Here is a 22611-nt window from a genome sequence, read left to right as displayed (position 1 = left end):
TATAAAAGATTTCAAGTGACTTATAAAAATACCTGGAGGAGTTGGGAACAGTGGCACACACCTATAATCTCAGCTACTTGGGAGGCTGAGGTAGGAGGATCACGTGAGCTCAGAGGTTTAAGACCAGGTTGAGCAACATAGTGAGAACCTGTCTCAAAAAACAAAAAAACAACCAAAAAACCCAGAGGGGGGAGAATATATACCACTTTGCAGACACTGTAACTTTTCTGTAAGGTCACAGGTGCCAAGTACCCAGAGCAGCCTCCCCAAGCCCAAGGCCAGCACTGCTGGCACATACCTCATGGTTCTCATGGCCAAGCAGATCGGAAAGGACCTTGAGCACGACGCCTGGCACCTTGGCACACATGTTCTTCCCTGTAGGAAACACCAAAACAAACATGACACGTCTAAACTCAGAAGCACAGTTTTAGGTCAGTCAGACTTGGGTACAAATCTTGGCTCCTCTGCTTATGAGCTATATGACCCTAGATGAGTCAACCAACCTAGGCCTCAGTTTCCTCCTCTTTAAAATAGGGATTATTATTAATCTTTACCCCAAAGGGTGATGCAGAGGTAAATAAGCTAATGTGTATAAAGGACTTAGAATAGCACGGAACCCAAGTGTTCAGGAAATGGTGGTGGTTCTCACTAGCCAGAGCACAGAGTGATTCACTGGAGTGAAAGTACAACACATAACAGAGCAATGTTCTACCTTCCAAGTGCATATACCACTAGCATAAAAATCATACATGTATTTTAGTAATTCCAGACATCATAATAAACACTGCAAATAAATCAATAATGAAAGAAAGCTGATAAATGTATTAAAAGTTAGGACTTTTTGCATATGCTATTGTTTAAAACAGAAGACTAAAAAACAGTCATTTACTCAGTCAATATCACACAGTTATGAGGTTCAGATTACAAAGCATCTGAAGGTGAAGATGCTTCCAACAAATACCCTTGAGCTGGCTATTCACCCAGGTAAGCTTTTTCTCTAAACTCTGCAGCTGCTCAGACTGGAGGTGGCCACAGCCTGGACTTGGCACTTCTTCTAAAGGAGCCTCTCTCATCCCAGCCAACAGAGACTTTCAACGGGACGTACTGCGGAAAAGCTACAATCACCACTGTTACTGATGGTGTGAAGGACCTGAGATGCCCACAGGAGCGCCCCCTCTCCAGAGGTGGTGGGGAGACGACTGAATGCCAGCAGGAAGCCGGGTTTATCATCACTGTCCCTGCCACCGACCTAATCCTATAGGATCTGGGAATACACTTCTCACTCATCAAAGAAGGGGATCATAATTCTCAACTTCTTACATTCAAATAATGCAATGAAGATGAAGGAAAATGTAAACGAATTTAGTTTCCTCTTAATGTGGGCACTGAACAGATATAAGAAGTTCTTTCCAAGGGCAGAATGGTATTTTGGCTTCAGGGATTGACCAGCTTTACACCTAGTTGGAGATGCTTTCCACTTTTTGTTCTCTTTTCAGTTTTCTAAGAGGAGACTGAGAGCAAACCATGCAGGCTCACTGGTCATCCAGATTCGAGGGCCAGGATTTTGTCCCCTCCCCTACCACAATGGGGGCAGGGCTGTGAGACCTGCACTCCGGAGGCAGAGGTTCATGAGCAAAGCCACCGAGTACTCCAGCGTGTAGTCAGACAGGCAATCTGGCTCCTTCAGAATATCAATCAGCCAGAAGATGAGGCCGTCTTGGATCATTGCTGTCTGCAGCGGGCGCCTAGGAAGAAATAGCCTAAGGTAAATTAAAACGTGCAAGAAACTTTTCATATAAGATTATATAGTAATGTGGCCAGGTGTGGGAGCTCACACCTGTAATCTCAGCACTTTGGGAGGCTGAGGCAGGAGGATCACTTGAGGCCAGGAGTTCAAGTCCACCCTGAGCAACATAGTGAGACCCCGTCACTACAAGAAGTAGAAAAATCAACTGGGTATGGTGTTGTGTGCTCCTGTAGTCCCAGCTACTTGGGAGGATGAGGCAGGAAGATTGCTTGGGCCCCAGAGTCTGAGGTTACAGTGAGCTGTGATGACACCACTGAATGCTAGCCCAGGCAACAGAGCGAGATGCTGTCTCAAAAAAAAAAAAAAAAAAAAAAAAAAAAGCATATGGTAATGTGAATGCATAGCAGAAAAGACAAGACTGTACAGAAGATATAGATTCTGAGGACTATTTTATTGTTAAAAGCATACAAATGAAACAATAAAAATTCTTTTCTTTGCAGGGATATTGCTAAGCATTTATAGAAAGATAAGGAAGCTAGTAGGCCTTCTACTTTGAAAGCTTCCTTGTCAATATTTAAAATTAGAGAACATTACTTCAAATATTTAATATATACTTGCTGATATTCTACTTACTCAATGAAAGAAACAGGGCCATAGAAATACTTCCTTGACAAATAGATTTTTACCTGTGCTCTATATAATCCAGCTTAGGCACTTTGAGCTGTATGAATATAAAGAAAAACAAAAAAGAGCACAAACCCAGCTTAATACCATTTGATTCAGATTGCTATCATAGGGTAAGGGTAGTTTAACAACCTGGGTAATACTAATTATAAAGAATGATTTTCCACCCAAAGTCCAGGTATAAAATCTTACAAAATCCAATGCCCCATCAAAACGTGTAATGGTGAATGTCATCATGTCAGCTTTAAGAACTGATGAGACAAAACGTGACAGGAGAAACCATCTGAATTATTTGAAAATCAAAACACCATGGAGAAGCCAGCACTACACATCTCCTGATTAACAGGTTATGGAAAAACAACCACCCGGGACAGAAGAACAAAGCCAGTGTCCCTTCATGCTGTTCTTTTTTTTTTTTTTTTTTTTTTTTTTTGAGACAGAGTCTCACTTTGTTGCCCAGTCTAGAGTGAGTGCCGTGGCATCAGCCTAGCTCACAGCAACCTCAAACTCCTAGGCTCAAGCAATCCTCCTGCCTCAGCCTCCCGAGTAGCTGGGATAGTTGGCTGATTAATTTCTTTCTATTTTTAGTAGAGACGGGGTCTCACTCTTGCTCAGGCTGGTTTTGAACTCCTGACCTTAAGCAATCCGCCCACTTCGGCCTCCCAGAGTGCTAGGATTACAGGCGTGAGCCACCGCACAGCCAACCTTCATGCTGTTCTTAAACACTATCCCAACCCAATCAGTGAGACTTAGAACATGAATACAGTGAGACTGTGCTCTCTTGGGAAGCATGACACTTTCTATACTCATTGCAGAGCCACTGGGAAACTGCAAAAGCATTAAGCACATTTACAGAACAGAAAAGCTTAAATTACTGTTTGGAAGAAAAGACTAAATAGGCAGTTAAACATTTGCATTACCAGGAAGAGGTATTTCTTTATCATATCTTGTATCTGTTACTCAACTATAGTTTTTAAATTGCTAAAAATTTCCCAGATATGGTCAACATCAAGCTAAGTTAGCTCTACACACAGACATGAAGTGTTGGTGAGAGCTGAGGAAGTCACAGCTCTGGGTATCACCTACAGTTCTTCTCCATCCATACAGTCAGAACAAGAGATTTTCACTTAGACTATTTCACTTAGACTTCAGTGAAATAGTACTTACACTATTTCACCTTGCAGGCTTCTGGTTACTAGTGAGAGTTAGTCAAATGTTAAAACACATTGGATGTAAAGAAAGTGTGTTCATAAGGGGACTGACAGAAAAAGCTGAGGACTCCAGGGATTAAGGGATTAGAACCTTTAAAAAAATTTTTTTTTTTTTTTGCGACAGGGTCTCGCTCTGTTATCTAGGCTAGAGTGCCGTGGTATCATCACAGCTCACTGTAATCTCAAACTCCTGGGGCTCAAGGGATCCTTCTGCCTCAGGCTCCTGAGTAACTGGGACTACAGGCGTGCAGCACCATGCCTGGTTAATTTTTCTACTTTTTGTAGAGATGGAGTCTTACTCTTGCTCAGGCTGGTCTCAAACTCCTGACCTCCAGTGTTTCTACCACCTAGACCTCCCAAAGTGCTAGGATTACAGGCATGAGCCACTGCCCGGCTATGGAATTTTTAATGACATGAAAGAGAATGTGAGGTGGTTGTGAGGAAAGAAGGACTCTGGAAGAATTACCGTATGACTCAGCAAGTCCACTCCTAGACACCTGTCCAGGAGACAGGAATACACACGTCCGCATAAAGACTTCAGTGTTTAAGTGCTCACAGCAGCGTTATGTGTGTCAGCCAAAAGTGAAAACAGCACAAACCCCATCAGCGGATGAGCGGATAGACAAACGAAGTGCATCCATATAACAGAGTGCTGTCCAGCAGTGGAAAGGAGCGCAGTGCTGACGTGCGCCACATGGCTAGACCTTGAAAACCTTCACCATGCTAAGTGAAAGAAGCTAGTCACAAAGGAACGCGCATGATATGATTCCATTTATATGCTAATGTCCAGTACAAGTAAATATTCAGAAAGTAGGTTAGCAGTTACCTGCAGCTGGGGCAGGAATGAGGAGGAGTGACTACAAATGGGTATGAGGTTTCTTTTTGTGGTGATGGAAATGTTCTAAAACTAGATTGTGGCGATGGTTGAACAACTCTGTAAACATACTAAAAATATACTAAACATACTAAAATTCACTGAATTGTAGGCTTAAAATGGGTGACTTTTATGGTATGTAAAGCATGCCTCAATAAAGCTGTTAATTTAAAAAAAGCTCCAGGAACACACCAGGTCTGGTTCAAGAAGACGTGACTAACCGGGAAATTTCTGACATGGATTGGTTCCAAGTCATGACAGAGCCCAGGCCGAGTCACGGGGTGGGCTGCTGGGATGTGTTGACACGGAACCAGGAGGCCCTCACCCTGATCCCGCAGGACTGCCCCTCACACTGAGATGTCCCTCTCTGTGCGTGGCTCCCACAGGGGCTGGCAGCAACCTGAAGGCCGAGGCTCTATCAGGTCTCATTCCTGTGTCTGTCCCTAAGCCTGGCATGTGGTCTGAGACACACACAGTCTAGCACCTGGCTGGCACCAGATGCAGTCCATTAGGAGAATATAATTGTGCTTTTAAAATGTTTTCCTCCATCCCCACAGCCTTGAGCAGGACCATTCGGTGGAATAGGGACAGGCCTTCCAGCTCTGCCTTGGAAAGCCGCCCAACTTCTCCTAAGTGTCAGATAAATATCCTCTGCCTCCTGGGTTGTCAAAGGAATAAAATAAGCACTAAATAGTGGCTAAAACAACCCCAATCTGATGTCACAGGAGCCACATGTCCTTGTGCACAGTCATCACCTGAGGCTGAACTTCTGCAAGGCCCCAAGGACATTCTCGCGGGTGATGGCGTCCTTGTCCTCCTCCTTCAGCCTTCCCTCCAGCATCCGCAGCACCTTCGTGCTCTGCGCAAGGTAGAGGCGACCTAACAATACGCCAGACATGAAACAGGTGAAAGGTGGGTGGAATTTATCTGGTATGTTCCAAACCTGCTTTTTATGAAAACTTTGTTTCTATATAATACAGTAGAGTTTGGGTAATTTTATGTTCTTACTAAAATTTATTAAAATGTATTTCTTGTAAAAATTGGTTTTATTCAATCAACTATCGAATGAATAGAAAAACCACACTTCTTATAAGCCAAACATAATTCACCACCATGTTCTTGTGGGCAGCAGTGTCTTTTTATTTGCCCAGAATCGATGGTCAGATCTACAAGAAGAAAAAAGGGGGTGGACCTGTGTTATGAGCCTATGGCCTTTACAAAAGAGGCAGCCAACGAGTGCTGCGGGCCACACGCCCTGCTCTTTCTAGATATGCCCAGAACCTGTAGGAGAAGGTGGGAGCCATACCTGAAACACTATGATAAGCCCAGGATGGTCACCAGCCTGCTATGGATTTCTGAACTGATCAGAAGACGTTAATTATGGACACAAGTTTCAACAGTATTACCATATGAATGGCCCTCAGCATGTACCCTGGCTTAAAATAAATGTTTGCCAAACAGATGGAAAAATGAACAAATGAATGAACAAAGTTATGGAGTATCATATATTCATAACTTGAAAACTCCCCTTATTCACATTAAAAAGAGCTAAAACAAGTAAGAACTTATCAAAATGGCATGTCGCAAAATCACTTTTTTTTTTTTGAGACAGTCTCATTCTGTTGTCCCAGGTAGAGTACAGTGGCATCATCATAACTCACTGCAACCTCAAACTCCTGGGCTTAAGTGATCCTCCTGCCTCAGCCTCCTGAGTAGCTCGCTGGGACTACAGGTGCGCGCCACAATGCCTGGCTTATTTTTCTATTTTCAGTAGAGACAGGGGTCTTGCTCTTGCTCAGGCTGATCTCGAACTCCTGAGCTCAAGTGAGTCTCCCGCCTCAGCCTCCCAGAGTGCTAGGATTACATGCGTGAGCCACCGCGCCTAGCCTCATTTTGAATTCAGTTATGGTGGCATATTATCTTTGGAATTTTCAAATCCTTTGATTTAAGAATTTATAGTCTTTTGGAGGAAATGGTGCAGCGCTTACTGGAATCAATTTTAATTGTTTTACCAATCTTTTTTTGCCTTAAGTAGAAAACTGTAGAAAAATACATTCATTGCCTGTTATATACTTGAAAGCAAAATAAGAAGTTCTATAGGCCGGGCGCGGTGGCTCACACCTGTAATCCTAGCACTTTGGGAGGCCGAGACGGGTGGATTGCTCAAGGTCAGGAGTTCGAAACCAGCCTGAGCGAGACCCCGTCTCTACCAAAAATAGAAAGAAATTAATTGACCAACTAAAAATATAAATATACAAAAAATTAGCCGGGCATGGTGGCGCATGCCTGTAGTCCCAGCTACTTGGGAGGCTGAGGCAGTAGGATTGCTTGAGCCCAGGAGTTTGAGGTTGCTGTGAGCCAGGCTGACGCCACGGCACTCACTCTAGCCTGGGCAACAGAGTGAGACTCTGTCTCAAAAAAAAAAAAAAAAAAAAAAAAAAAGAAGTTCTATATTAGAAAACCAGAAAGCTTATAGAATAAAAAAACCAGAAAGACTAAAAAATAAACTCCAAAACCACCAAAATGTTCTCTGACATAAATTAAAGCAATATGACAACAACTAATTTTCACAAAAGACCTTAGAGGAATTAAACAATAATAAATTGAGGAAACATATATTATCTCTAAGAAACTTGGGAGCAAAGCTCACTTTCAAAGGGAAAACACATCAGTAAGACCCAGCTCTTCTCTTTAAGGCAAGCTGCCATCTCACCTTCTGCTAGCGACGCGAAAGCGTTGACGAGCCTGGCCATGTACTGCCGCACCACCTCACTCTTTGAGTGCAGCAGCTGAAGCACACTCCTCTGTGGGGAAAAAAATCAAGACAGATGAAGAAAAGGGAGAGATACACATATGTCTCCTTTGCCCAGGCCTGACTTTATCAGAGTGAAACAAACAGACTAAAGCCAAACATTTCATCTGCAAGCCTTGATTTCCAACAGATATTTGACGAGATCTGGAAAAAAGAAGTTAGTCGGATTTCTAAATTAAATGAATTCACTATACAAAGCACTCAGAGCTGTGAGCGGCCCCGAGGAAGCAGTACTGTTCATTGCTGTCATTGCTGCTGTTTCCCCAGGTTAGCATGGTAGATTCAATAGACACATCTAAATTTTGCTCCCTCTAAACCACAGTAAGATGGCAGTAAATGGACTTTTAAAAGAGACATAAATTTCTTAGGACACAGAGAACAGCATAAGAAATTATGACAACACAATTTTGGAAGCAGGAACGCAGGACGGTAACAACAGGCTTAGCAGGCCCAATAATGGGCATTGCGAAATTACCCAATTTCCATCATGTACTCCTCAAAAGGCTTAAAAAGAAACAAGAAACAAGAAACAAGAACGACTGAAAGCTGTTCAAGCAGCAGCCTGATCCCACTCATGCTGCTCCTGCACACCTCCAGCACAGGGCTGGGGGAGGGGCTCTCTTGTGAAGGTGACACAAAGGGTCTGTGGAGCAGGGGACGCTGGCACAGGTGAGCGGGGGTTCTAGACGAAATGATCAGTGTCTAAATGCAGGATGAATGCTCAGCAGAGAACCGGCCCTTCTCCTCTGCCCCCAGTTGGCTCCCAGAACACTGGCAGTCAGACTCTCACCCTCTGGGCAGGAGATTAAAAGACTCTTCTCAGAGGAAAATGACCAGCCCAGGAGGAAAGAACTAGACACTCTGAAACCAGAGGTTCCAATAAATGGCTCACCCGGATCCTCCTCAGGGGAGCTCTCAGGACTTCCAATCAGCTTTTGGGTTCACCAGCTCTCGCTCTCTCCTTAAGAGATAACAAGGACCACCAGACCTGGGAGGGGGCTCCAACATGGAAGACAGGGCCAGAACAAAGGGGAGGAAATGAGAAGGAAACTAAAAATAAACAAACATTCATCACTAATATCCTCAAAGATACAAGAAGCTGTATTGCAGCCACATAACAAGAGAATGCTACAAAAAAAAAAAAAAAAAAGAAATTAAAAGCTCAATAGAAGGACAGAAAAAATAAAGATGAGGAAATCTTTCCGAAAGGGGAACAAAAGGAAAAAGATATAAGATAGGAGAGAAAAGATAAGAAAAATAGAGAACCAGTTGAGGAGACATTCAGAAAGACAGAAACATTCAGAAAGACAGAACAGAGGAAACAGAAAGGAAAAAACCATCAACAAAACAACTTAAGAAAAGTTCTCAGAACTGAAGCTGTCAGACCGAAAGGATCAAAACACACCTCATGAAGGACATCAATGGACAGTTTACCAACACTGGTGATAAAAAGAAGATTCACCATGCTTCTAGAGAGAGAGGAAAACAGGTTACATACAAAAGACCACAAATTAGAATGAGTTTGAATTTCTCAACAGCAAACCTGGAACCTAAAAGACAATGGAGCAACGTCTTCAACATTCTTAAGGAAAATTATTTACAACCCAGAATTCTATGCAAAGAATAAAGACATTTTGAGACCATACATGGTCTCAAAAAATATACTTCCCGTGCATGCTTTGTCTAGAAGCTGTTACCCGAGGGAAGTGCTCCATGAACTGACAGAGTAAGTCAGGAAAGAAGACGGCCTGGATACTGGAAGCAGAGCAGCAGTTCAGGGGAGAGGTGAAAGGAATCAACAGAAGTTTGGTGAGGCGACTCCTGACGCAGGAGGCCACAAGTCCAGACTGAACTGAGCTGACTCGGGGGGTGACATGTTGAAGGTTGTTGTCCCCAAGATGCCTACTGCCAGTACACCATCTTTATTTAGGTCAGATTTTCATTGAAGTATAAATAGGCATCCTCAAACTATGGCCCGAGGGCCACATGCGGGTGTTTTTGCCCGTTTGTTTTTTCACTTCAAAATAAGATATGTGCAGTTTGCATAGGAATTTGTTCATAGTTTTTTTAAACTATAGTCCGGCCCTCCAATGGTATGAGGGGCAGTGAACTGGCCCCCTGTTTAAAAAGTTTGAGGACTCCTGGTATAATATCTACACAGAAAATTGCATAGATGATGAGTACACAGCTTGATGAGTTTTCACAAAGTGAACATGTGGGTAAACCGACAACCCGAACCTCCTGAATTGTATTGTCTGTACCCACAACAGATCAGCATGCAACTCGCTTTCCCAGGGTGCTGCTGCCAGGGTTTGGATGTACCCACCAAAACTCGTGCTGAGATTTAATTGCCAATGTAACAATATTAGGACATTTAAGAGGTGCTTTTGTCAAGAGGGCTCTGCCCTCCTGAAGGGATTAATGCCGTTATCTCGGGACTGGCTTAGTTATCTCAGGAGTAGCTCCTGATAAAAGGATAGGTTCCACCCCCATTCTCTGTCTGCCTAGCATGCCCGCTTCTGCCTTCTGCCATGGGATGACCCTTGCCAGATGCTGGCGCCACCCTCTTGGACTTCCCAGCCTCCAGAACTGTGCACCAAGTAAACTTCTATTGCTTATAAATGACCCCGTCTGTGGTGTTCTGTTACAGCCACAGGAAATGGCCAAAGACAGCTGTTTAATCAGTGAGAGCTAAGAGCGTTTGCTACTCCAGCACACACATTGTGAAGCTTAATAATAGCTTTACATTTTAGAGCATTCTGATAAAAACTCAACTGAAATCATATGAAATAAAATGTAGTATCTTCTTTATATGTGCCAAGTTCAAGATCCTGACCCTCCTACTGTCCAGTGGTGCCTGGTGCAGACACACGCAGCAGGGGCAGGGAGGAGGAGGAGGACCACCACACAGTGACTCCTCGGTGCCAGGCCCCGGCTAAGCAAGTCCCTCATGTGACTGCACGTCATCACCTCAACAACAGCCTGAGGCTGCTCCTCGATGGGGAAGCTCCTGAGACTGAGTCACCTGCTTCAGATGACCTGGCTAATGAGTGGCCGAGCACAGGCTGGGGAGCAATTTACCTCACCCCAAATCTCATGCCTTCCCACAGCATCAGTAGATCTATCTGGTCCAAAGCTATATCTAAATATTGTGTTAAAGACACATTTTTAGTCAGGCCCAGATGAAAAAACCCTGAATTTGCTTATATACTTTGTCCATCCCAAGCCCTACTCAGTTGGCAGAACTCATGGAACAAAGTGAGGTGCAGGAAAGAGTTGGGAATTTGAGAAAATGAAAAATGGCAGAAAAGAGCTCCAGAGATAAATCCAGCAGTTCTAACATTTGTAGTCGTCTTTACTAGAAGTTAGCTAGTGAGCCTGTTATCCAGGGTGAACAACAGGTCTCGCTAGCAAGCCAGCTGAAGGCTGCCACGTGGTCACTGTGCTAAAACACGCACAGACACGAAAGCTTCCCCATCTGCCAAGGTCCTTCCCTCGCACTGAAGGCCCTGGCCAGGCTCTGGGCCACCTCCTACCCACCTGGTTGTGGCTGTGACAGTCCAAGAGGTCGTTGCTGATGTAGGCTTGCAAAACGGTCTCCCTCTGCTCTCCAGGATGGGATGTGGTCAAGCGCTGGAGTGAAGAAAAACAAAAGCAACAAGACCTAAGTTCCTTAGGACCAGGGGAAAAGTTTTCATATAGCAGGTGTGTTTTAAAAGGCAGTACCAGTAACTATACATATAAGCACCCAATATAAATAACATCCAGCTGGGGGCTAGTTAACCAACCAGCCAGTCAATTAACATGAACTTACGAAGTTGGACTTCCTAATGGGTGATATAGAGGATGCTGGAGTGAATTTTTCATGTGAAATCTTCAGAGAAGGAAGCGGCAAGATTCCTGATTCTAAGTGTGCAGATAGAGAAGAGCTCACCAATGCCCAGAGGGGCTTTTCTTGTAGAAGGGGGCTCAAGAGTCGGCCCCTGAACATGGGCAGACTATTAACCAGCACGGGGTAACGTGATTGTGGTGGAGGACAGGGAAGTATGATCCAGGTCAGGGAGGTACAGAAATACAGGGTGCACTTGAGCGGGCTCAATGGGCAGTGCCCAGAGCAGGCTGTAGGGCGTGCTGAATGCCTGCCATGCAGCACACGTGTGTGTGTGTGTGTGTGTGTGTGTGTGTGTGTGTGTGTGTAGGGGGTAGCTGGCTGGAATTCTGAAAAGCCTTAAGTCTGTTATGTTGCTATCAGTAAGAATTTACGCAATATCCACAGGCCAGAGGAAAACTCACGTGCGTGTGCACGTGCACACAGGTGTGCAGCGGTGTGAGTTGGGAGATGAGAAAGCCGTGTAACTGTAGTGAGCAAATGTCCTTGCTTCTCTGGGAAAATCTTACAAAGTAAAAATCCTGAGGCTGCAGGCCCTGCTTTTGGCCAAAGAACATGCTAGTTGTTGGCGTGGGCGAGAGGACAGCAAGAGTGACAGACACCCAAGAGCGGGGAGGGCTGGGGAGGCGCCAGAGGCGAGTGTTGCTGACAGACGCTGACCATCGTGGCCGGGCAAGGCTTCAAAGGCAAAGGGGGACTGTCCTGAAGGAGGGGTGTGCCCAGAATGTCATGTGGGACATTGCTGACCTCTGTCAAGTTCACTGAGGTTGAGGCAAGGGCAAGAGGCTAGATGGGGGACTGGAGAGGGACACAAAAAAATCGTAAGAAACCTGTTCATTTTTCCTGTGAACATTCTGCAGAAATGTCATTCCCTCAGCAAAGCAATGCCCTGTCTCCTCAAGGGGCGCCGGAGCGGCACGCACCGAGAGGACGTGCTGAGTGAGCAAACTAAGAGCCAAAGAAAAGATGAGCGTGAGAACTTGAGCAGAGAGGAAAATGGCCAGGGTGGCGATGGCCACACGCTGCCCCACCCACTCTGGACAAATGACCCAAACAAAATGAGAACAGACATCACTGCTTGACTGCAAGACTCCTCCTGCTGATCCTGGAGTCTCAGAGCACGCCTCGAGACGTGTTTCAGGAAGCACCAGCAAACATCAGAAGTGTAAGTGAGAATGGTTTCTATCCAGAGACAGGGAAATTGCATACAGGATTTTGATGCCAAGATACCTTGAAATTTGATGATCCATGAAGGGGTTTGACGCTAATGCACGGTGAGTTAGAATGGATCATTCAGTTAAACAGCCAACCAGTGTTGGCTTAAGCCAGCAGTTCTCAAAGTACAGTCTGGGGAACCGTAGGGGGTCCCCAAAACCCTTTCAAGGGGTCTACAAGGTCACGATTATTTTCATAATAATACTAAGATATGACTTGCTTTTTTCATGCTCAATCTCTCAGAGGCTGTATGAATTGGGACACTATGACAAATCAAATGCAAAAGCAGACAGGAAGATCCAGCTCTTCTCCATCAAGCCAGACATTAAAGAAATTTGCAAAAATGTAAAATGATACTATCCTCACTGATTTTTTTATTATTTGGAAAATAGTTATTTTTCATAAAAATATGTTATTTAACATGTCATTCGTTTATTATTCATTTTAAGGGAATCAATAAATACATTTTAAGAATTTTCCCAGTTTTAATTTCTAATACTGTAAATTTGGTAGATAAACTTCATGTAAACAAAAGCTCTTTGAGGTCCTCAGTAATTCTGGGGAGTGGAAAGGGCTCTGAGAGCAAAAAGCTTGAGAAGCAACTGCTGCTTCCACTGTGATCCATCTGAACACTGGGGAGAAAGGCAACAATACAGACTCGGCTTGCTTCCCCTAGGGCCTTGTTAACCTGAGTTCTTAGCCTTGAACCCGAACCCTTGAGCCTGCCCAGGGTGGCTGCATGGCAGTGCCTGATCAGAGGTTTCTGTGGGGCTATGGAGCAAGCGCAACTCCACACTCTCACACGAGGATGTCCACAAGCAGGGAGTGGGGCTCATGACCAGGAAAGGGCCATGTGGCAGGGGCAGTCTCCAGGGCCTTGGACCTGCATGTATCATATCACACAATGGCAATGGAAACTATGATATCAATATACAATTGTTAGGTTTTTTTTTTTTTTTTTTGTAAAAGACAGGGTCTCACTCTGTCACCCAGGCTGGAGTTCAGTGGCATGATCATAGCTCACTATAACCTTGAACTCCTGGGCTCAAGTAATCCTCCCATCTCAACTTCTGGAGTAGCTGGGACTACAGGTGTATGCCACCATGCCTGGCTAATGTTTTTATCTTTTGTAGAGATGGGGTCTTGCTGTTGCCCAGGCTGGTCTTAAACTCCTGTCCTCAAGTGATCCTCCTGCCTAGGCCTCCCAAAGTGCTGGGATTACAGGCGTGAGCCACTGTCCCAGGCCAATATAGGGTTTTTTTTTTTTTAAAGGAGCCCAAGGCTATCTTCAGAAGCTGTTTTAAACTTTCATTCTTGGTGTCAGCAGGCAGCAGGAAGAAAGATTTTTAGATGGGTTAAAAGATACAAGCAAGGTAGCCAGCCAAGAAAACCAGCATTGGTAATTTTTTTGTTTTGTTGTTTAACTTCAAGGAGAAGGTACCTACCCAGCGCAAAGCCTGCAACAAGAAGGCTTTCAAGCGATCACTCCCCCAAACCAAATCCTTCTTCAGTTTCTCATAATCCAAGGAGGGCAGTAATGGGACATCCTTCAATTTCCTACTCAGCAAGCCAAGTTCAAAGAGAAAGAAAAGGGCAAAAGGGCATGTTCATTACAACTTCTGAGCATTATGACACCTGATCTAGAGTTGTGCAGATAGACCAGCAGTTCCCCTGGGTTCCTGGAATGAACTCCCAGCTTCCACATGGCAGGGTTGGCTGGCTTCCAGGTTCCCTGCCCCTGCTTCAACTGGCTCAGTTCCATCCGTTCTGCTGGATAGACTGAAGTTCTGTTTAACATTTTTCCTAACATGAGGAGTCTCTACCTGAACAGATTTAGAAATCCCTGCATTGACCTTAAGCCAGGGCTCCATATGATGGGAAAGAAATCACCTTGGAGGCATCATAACTTTCCACCGAAGTGGCGTTTAGAACTCTAAGCAAAGACCAAAGACTATTAGCATCAGCAGGCCCCAAGAGTTCCACCTACAAACCTGAAGCCACTGTCGCGCTCCAGCCTGAGAGACCTGACAGGGGAGTGTGAAGGACAGATCAGGGGTCAGGAAACAAGTGTGGAGAGTAAGCGGGTGGGTGGCTCCACCAAGGAGGTAGAAGTGTGTGGTCAGGAAGCGGCTACAGGGGGTATAGCTCTGAGACTGGCTGGCTGGCTGTAGGATGATTTGCAGACTCTCCTCAAGAAGACTCCAAACCAAAGACCTTAGGGGAGTTAGGTTTCAATTAAGACAGATCTTTCTTTTTAAAAAATTTTTGTTTGGATTTATTACTAATTTAAAAAATTGTATTGGCACATAATTATACATATTTATGGGATACACATCATGTTTTGATGCATGCATTCAATGTGTAATGATCAAATCAGGGTAATTAGCATTTCCATCACCTCAAACATTTCTCATTTCTTTGTATTGGGTACGAGAGATCTCTCATTAGAGAGCTACACAGCTCAGACTGGCCCAACACCTGCCTTTGGTTAGCCAGAAACAAAAGGAATCACCTCAGATTCCTTGCCACTAAAACAAGTGCTTCTTCACATTTTGTTCTGTTGAGGAAAAGGAGAGTGTATGGAAAAACAGGTGAAACTGAGTGAGGTCTGTGGTCTAGTTAATGGTATATCAATGTTAATTTCCTCATTTTGATGTAATGCTACAGTCATTTAAGATGTCACCAAGGTGGCCGGGCACTGTGGCTCACGCCTGTAATCCTAGCTCTTGGGAGGCCGAGGCGGGTGGATTGCTCAAGGTCAGGAGTTCGAAACCAGCCTGAGCAAGAGCGAGACCCCGTCTCTACTATAAATAGAAAGAAATTAATTGGCCAACTGATATATATAGAAAAAAATTAGCCGGGCATGGTGGCGCATGCCTGTAGTCCCAGCTACCTGGGAGGCTGAGGCAGAAGGATCACTCGAGCCCAGGAGTTTGAGGTTGCTGTGAGCGAGGCTGACGCCACGGCACTCACTCTAGCCTGGGCAACAAAGCGAGACTCTGTCTCAAAAAAAAAAAAAAAAAAAAAAAAAAAGATGTCACCAAGGGGGAAGCTGGGAGCCTCGACTTCCTGTAAATCTATATTTATTTCAAAACAAAAAGCTAAAAACCAAAACAAATGTATGAGTCTTCCAGTATAAAGGAAAAAAAAAGGAGACTGTACAATATTAAATGGAGATTCATGAAGAGTTTGGTGAAGAGCTTAAGTTGTAGGTTTGATTGCTTTTAAGGGTGAAATGGAAATAGAGATAATACACTCTGGGAGGCAGGGCTTTGGGTAATTTACATTTTCTCTTTCATATGTTTCTGTAGCATGCAGACTTTCTATATAATGAGCATGTATTACTTACATAATAAAAAATTACATGCTAGTTTCTTTTAATGTTAGTTTTTTGTTGTTTTTTTTTGAGACAGAGTCCTACTTTGTTTCCCAGTCTAGAGTGAGTGCTGTGGCATCAGCCTAGCTCACAGCAACCTCAAACTCCTGGGCTCAAGTGATCCTGCTGCCTCAGCCTCCCGAGTAGCTGGGACTACAGGCATGCGCCACCATGCCCGGCTAATTTTTTCTATATACATTAGTTGGCCAATTAATTTCTTTCTATTTATAGTAGAGACAGGGTCTCGCTCTTGCTCGGGCTGGTTTCGAACTCTTGACCTTGAGCAATCCGCCCGCCTCGGCCTCCCAGAGTGCTAGGATTACAGGCATGAGCCACCGTGCCCAGCCATTAATGTTAGTTTTTAAAAGACAAAATGAGATTTTCTTACAGGGTCCAGGAAACAGAGCAACAAATGAGATCTCGGTAAACACTCCTGGGGGAATGTGTCTTCCATTTTTTAATGTCAAACAGTAAACTCACATACATGTGCACATTGACACTTTTTTCCTGAGGCAGATACTATTGCAAGTTTAAAAATCAATAGAGTTACCTTTAAATTTTTTACTGTAAATAACTGGCCAATATTCTTCAAAAGTGTCAAGGCCATGAAAGACAAAAGACTGAGGAATTATTTTATTAAATAAATCAAAGGAAACTAAGAAGACATGACAACTAAATCAAAATAATAGAATGATTGATAAAATGTGAATAAGGTCTGCAGATTAGATGATAATACTGTATCACTGTTAATTTTCTTATTTTGATCACTACTAGGCTTGTGTGAAATATTAACACTGGGAAATCTGGGTGAAGGGTACATGGGAATTCTCTGTACTATTTTTGCAACTCTGAAATTATTTTAACAAAGAAAAATTTTAAAAAACAATTTAAAATTTAAATGAGCTCTTGTTCTAGACAAAGAAGTTCTAATTGCAAAACCAAGTTTGATAATGTTCTGTAGCTGGGGTGCTTCCTCTGAAAGGAAGAAAAACTGTCATATTTGGGCCGTATATACTTGCCAGTAAAGGCAATATTACCAACTAAGTTTAATGCCAACTAAGTTGCTCGACAGCTCTACAGTTCTATGGTCCAGCCACTCTCCTGCTGTCCAAGAAGACTGTGTCATGCCTACTCCTCTCTGTTCTTGCCCCCTTTACTCTCTGCAGGTGACCTTGCCTCTTATGTCACTGAGAATAATAATAGCAAACATCTCTAGAGTGTTTGCTATGTCCCTGGCACTGTATTCAGGGCTTTCTACATATTAACTCACCCTTACCTTCAGAATCCTATAAATCCTATAAAAGAACTATTATTCTTCTCATTTCATATGTCAGGAAACTGAGGCACAGAGAAGTTATATAAGTAGTCCAAGGTCACAGAGCCAGACACAAAGGTGGGATCTTAACCCTGGCGGTCTGTGCTTGTAAGTGCTACGCTATACTGCAGCCAGCGCAGTGCGGGTCAATGTCAGAGTCAGGCAGGACGGAGGAAGGGGGAATGTTGTGGCCGTCTCAAGTGTCTGAGGAATCTCATAGCTCCCTTCCCCTCCACACACACACACACACACAGCTGACTCAGAGGGCCACCACACTCCATTCTAGTCTCCATGTCCAAGTCAGAGGTCCTCAACTCCCTCCCTGCTAGAGCACACACACCCGGTGCACACGCGTCAGGCTCTCTCTCCCCTGGGTGACAGCCTAAGCGATGTGGCTAGGAATGCTCGGGCGTGCACGAGCTGTCCCGCTGCCCTGGTCACAGCATGAACCAGCAGAGAACATAAAATTTAGAGATTACATCGCTGTTGACTGTTGACTGCACTGTGACAGTAGATTAACCCTTTGCACTCGGATGTCCAGTGTGGATAATGCCGAGTGGATAATGAGAAAAAAGCAAGCGATTGCGAAGGGTTAAGTTCATTTCTATAGAATACCATAGGAACAATTCAACAGTTTTTTTCCATTGGATGCTACCTTACCAAAATAAATAGAATGAACATTAAAAGATAATTCTAGTTCAACATTACTTATAAGTACTGGTATTTCCTTTAATATCCACATGGAGCTCTAGCTCAAAGGCATTATTCTAAACCAGGCTGCTAAGATAAATGTTTTAAAGGTATTTTTGAATTCCGGTTTTATACATGGCTGTTCCCCTTAATAAAAATTCCTAAAAAGCAGTTACTTACACAGGTGCCAGGGAGGCTCGTAACATGGTGGAAGCCTGAGGGGAAGGGGACAGAAGGAAACAGACAGTGTTAAACAGCAATAGCAACGCCTTGCTCCTAAATCACGCAAACAACACAGAATCGGTTGGCAGAGCTTTTGGAGCTTTTAATCCATCAGGGTTCGCCTAACAAAGTCACACATGATTTAAAAATCAGCCCAGACCAAAGCTAAGTCACATTGCCACTGATGTATCTCACAAATCGCCCACCCTGGTGTTCTCCAGCAAAACCCTGCAGAAAATGGCTGGGTTCTCCCTGCCCAAACTCACAGAGACATTTTAAGCTGTCCAGTCAAAGCTACTATGAAGAACAAAAGCAAGATTTTCTCTTCAAGTATAAAATTAACACATGCACTCTGTATCAAGTCAAACATGATAGAGGTGTTTAAAGAAAAAATTAACAATGCTCATTCCACCCCATTCTCTTTTAATCTTGTCTATAGGCCCAATCATTGCCTACCTTACAGACACATTGTCCCATTTATTGTGTGTGTGTGTGTGTATGTGTTTCTGGCCACTAAGGCAGTGCCTTATTAAAAATACACTAAAAGAGATATGAGAAACATATAACCAGATGCAGTGTGTGGCACTTGTTTGGACAGACTCAAATAATGAACTGTAAAAAGATGTTTTGAGAAAATAAGAGGAATTTGAACATGGACTGGACTGGTAATAGATACTATGGAATTAGTGTTAATTGTATTTGGCATTGTGGTTGTATGTGTGTGTTTGTTTTTTAAAGCCCCTATCTGTTAGAGATATATGTTGAATTATTTAACATACAGGTGGCATGATATGTGTGGAACTGGCTTTAAAGAACTCAGGGGAGGAAAAATATGTAGAGGAGAAGAATGGAACCAAGGTTAGTCAGACGCCATTAATTGCTGAAGTTGGTGATGAGCACACAGGGACTTGTTTTATGAGTCTGTCTACTTTTGGATGTTTGAAAATACCTAAAAAACAAACAAACAAAAAGCCTATTCAAAATCTGTTTATCTATTGTTACTTACAGGCAATAGTAAGCTTAGCCTTGCTCGGAGAGCTAAGTTGGAGTCCCAAAGTGGCTTGGAGGGATCAAAGGGTCTGTGATTTTCAGTCCTGAGATAAACACCCCAGATGGCCAGCGCTGCAGAGGGAGGGCTCGTCCTCATTGGGATTGGGCAGAATCGCTCTAAACGGTGATCTGTCTCATCAATGTCTTAAATGTTTAAACTGTAGTGATATTGGCCATTATTTTTCAAAGCTAGTATCTGCTTTTTGCCCTTTTGTTCATGCCTTGTGTGATAGCAGACTGTTTTCATGGGTTTCAGTCTTGATTCAGAAGGCCTACCCTACCGCAAGCTTAGACATACTTTTTCTCTCAATTCTTCTAACAGTATTATAGTTTGTTTTTTGCAGTGAGATATTTCTTCTACTGGAATTTATGTTAATGCATTTTCCTTTGTGGTGTGGGTGTGGTACGCCACTTAGTTTCCTCGTTCTCTGAGAGCCAATTATGCTAGCGCGGTATGAGCCAGTGGTCCCATCAGGTTGCCTGATCTAACCTCAAAATGCTTCTATCAGTAAGTTTTGCTTCCTCCTCTTTTCTTCTCCTTTTTAATATTTGAATTTGAACACTGGTGTGGAAGAAAGGTGATCTTCAGGCCCCGCAGCTCACCACGGTCTGACATCGGCTGCTTGCCTCATTCCCAGCACCTGAAAGCATCTGGCTCCGTGACCACGAAATAAACCACCCCTTTCCCTCCTCTGTCGCCTGCCGGGTTTACATCCATCCTTAGATCTATTTCTGGACTCTCTAGCCCAGCAGTCCCCAACCTTTTTGACACCAGGGACAGGTTTCATGGAAGACAGTTTTTCTACGGATGTAGGGGGGGGGTCGCCTCTCACAGGGAGCACACAACCTGGATCTCTGCATGTGTGGTTTGCAGTGGGGTCCCGTTCCTGAGGGTCTGATGCCACTGGTGATCTAACGAGGGCGGGGCTGGGGCGGTGAAGGAGCGGCGGCGGGGACAGCTGTGGGTGCAGATGGGGCTTCACCGGCTCTATCCCCACTCCCCGCCTCCTGCTGTGCGGCCCAGTTCATGGTCTGTGGCCTGGGGGGTTGGGGACCACAGCTCTAGCCCCTTGCTACTCAATGGGTGCTCCTCAGAGAAGCAGCACCAGCATGACCCGGGTTTTGTTAGAAATACAGAATTTCGGGGCCCGTTCCAGACCTCCTGTACCAGGATCTGCACTTCAGCCAGGTGTCCCGGGCTGTGCCTGCACATTAATACCCGAGAAGCCCAACTGTGGTCCATGATGTACTATTCCTAAGCCAGTAACACCCTGTTCTGATGACAGTCACGTTATAGGAAGTTCATACCTGGTAAGGCAGCTTCTCCTCTGTTATGCTAATTTTTCAAACACTTTTGGCTATTCTCAGATATTTATCTATTTAATTTTATACAATATCTATAAATTAGCTTTATAATGGGAATCAAAGGTGTTTTTTTGTTCACTGGTTTGAAAGAAAAGGGCATTCCTAGCCCTTTGTTACAGAACACAGCAAGGACACCTGCTCCTCGCTGCCTGACTAAGCGCTTTGCGTGAATATCCATGAGAGAAACTATGCTCAGGTCTCAGCACCAGGAGTGTCGGTGTGGCGCAGTTGTACGAACATCCAGTCTTTTTTTGAGACAGAGTTTTGCTGTGAAGCCACTGCGCCTGGCCTTCTCCGGTCTTTTTTAAAAACGTGTTTAAATTTTTTTTTAAATTATAAAAGTAACAAACCTACTGGGGAAAATGAACGGTCAAAGAGCACCTAGAGAACTTAAATGGCACTGAAATGGTCTGTTTTGGAGAATGTATGGTGGGCTGCTGGGTGCTCATTTTAATGTTGTGCTTCCTAGCCTGCATGTGCAGCACACGTGTTGTTCTGGATGCAGGAAATATTACATAATAAAATTTATATAACTGCCCTCTCCTGCTATATGAGCACTGTGAATCATGTAACTGCTCAGGTTTCCTTTTTTGCATAGGCTGCTAGGAAGCTCAGAGGCAAATCTGTGGTCTGCCTCTCCAGAGATACGGCACCTCATGACATGTGTTTTTTGTATCAGCCTTTGTCCTAGATTACTTTTATTTTTCCTACCCTTATTTTCATTTAACTACAATTTCTTTACTTATTTATTTATTTATTTTTTAAAGACAGAGTCTTGCTTTGTTGCCCAGGCTAGAGTGAGTGCCGTGGCATCAGCCTAGCTCACAGCAACCTCAACTCCTGGGATCAAGCGATCCTCCTGCCTCAGCCTCCCGAGTAGCTGGGACTACAGGCATGCACCACTATGCCCGGCTAATTTTTTCTATATATATTAGTTGGCCAATTAATTTCTTCCTGTTTATAGTAGAGACGGGGTCTCGCTCTTGCTCAGGCTGGTTTCGAACTCCTGACCTCGAGCAATCTGCCCGCCTCGGCCTCCCAGAGTGCTAGGATTACAGGCGTGAGCCACCGCGCCCGGCCTCTTTACTTATTTTTATTTTCTATTTTTTCATTTCTCATTTTTTCCTGCACATTATAAACTACTTCAAACCTTGAGAATGTGGTAGGGTATAAATTTTTAAAAAAATACTAAAACAGGGCCAAGCACAATGGCTCATGCCTGTAATCCTAACACTCCGGGAGGCCAAGGCAATAGGAACGCTTGAGCTCAGGAGTTCAAGACCAGCCTGAGCAAGAGCAAGTCTCTACTAAAAATAGAAAGATTAGCCGGGTATGGTGGCATGCACCTGTAGTCCCAGCTACCTAGGAGGCTGAGGCAGAAGGATTGGTTGAGCCCAGGAGTTTGAGGTTGCTGTAAGCTAGGCTGATGCCATGGCACTCTAGCCTGGGCAACAGAGTGGGACTCTGTCTCAAAAAAAAAAAAAAAAAAACTAAACTAAAAAAGGCCCCCGTTTATTAAAGACTCTAATATTACACATGAGCTCCAGGGTCATGGGCTCCTGAACTTTGAAGACTTGCTTGGGAGACACTGGTCTGCTCCCCTGGTTAAGAACCCCTGCCTCAAAACCATGTGCCTCCAGATGTGCTAGCCTAGGGACATAACATCAGGTAGGTAATATTTGGCTGAGGATACATAACCTGAATCTAATTGGAAAAATCAAAAATGAAAGGAGAAATTTGTATTTTTTTAAAAAAAGAGGAAAACTGTGCTCTCCTAAAATGTCGATGTCATGAAAGTGAAGGACTAGGGAAATGCTCAAGATTAGAAGAAGCTAAAGAGCCATGACAACTCAGCGCAGTGCCTGGCCCCAGCCTACTGGAGCAGGGGAAATGCTTTTAATAGAAAGGACAGTATTGGCTCAACTGACCAAATGGGAAAATGGATGGTAGATTAGATAATCTACCATCCATTTATTAAAGTTGGTAACTGTACGGTTATATAAGAGAATATTCCTAGTCTTAAGAAAAATATACTGAAGTATTTAGGAATAAAAGGCCATACATATGCAATTAATCTTTAAATGGCTCAGAAAACAGATTTGTGTGTGTGTGTGTGTGTGTGTGTGTGTGTGTGTGTGTGTAGAAAGGGAAAGAGAATAAA

The 22611-nt window shown here is 44.0% G+C and overlaps 1 protein-coding gene across 4 annotated transcripts in view; it reads right to left on the bottom strand.

Annotated features, from left to right (window-relative positions):
• Positions 1-22611, bottom strand: part of ARMC9 (armadillo repeat containing 9) — a 139566-nt gene that overhangs the window by 79638 nt on the left and 37317 nt on the right. For all 4 annotated transcript variants that reach the window (XR_012920637.1, XM_076006033.1, XM_076006035.1 and 1 more), the window contains exons 10-16: positions 17994-18028; positions 13878-13989; positions 10869-10961; positions 7230-7320; positions 5272-5395; positions 1606-1745; positions 299-375 (exon numbers count right to left, since the gene is read on the bottom strand). Coding sequence is in view for 3 of the 4 variants with exons in the window: in XM_076006033.1 (XP_075862148.1) it covers positions 299-375; positions 1606-1745; positions 5272-5395; positions 7230-7320; positions 10869-10961; positions 13878-13989; positions 17994-18028 (672 nt within the window). In the remaining variant the exon portion in view is untranslated. The remainder of the gene's footprint in view (positions 1-298; positions 376-1605; positions 1746-5271; positions 5396-7229; positions 7321-10868; positions 10962-13877; positions 13990-17993; positions 18029-22611) is intronic.

The sequence above is a fragment of the Microcebus murinus genome, chromosome 8, assembly GCF_040939455.1.
Source record: "Microcebus murinus isolate Inina chromosome 8, M.murinus_Inina_mat1.0, whole genome shotgun sequence".
NCBI classification, from domain to species: Eukaryota; Metazoa; Chordata; class Mammalia; order Primates; family Cheirogaleidae; genus Microcebus; species Microcebus murinus.
This window is presented reverse-complemented; position numbering and strand designations above follow the sequence as displayed.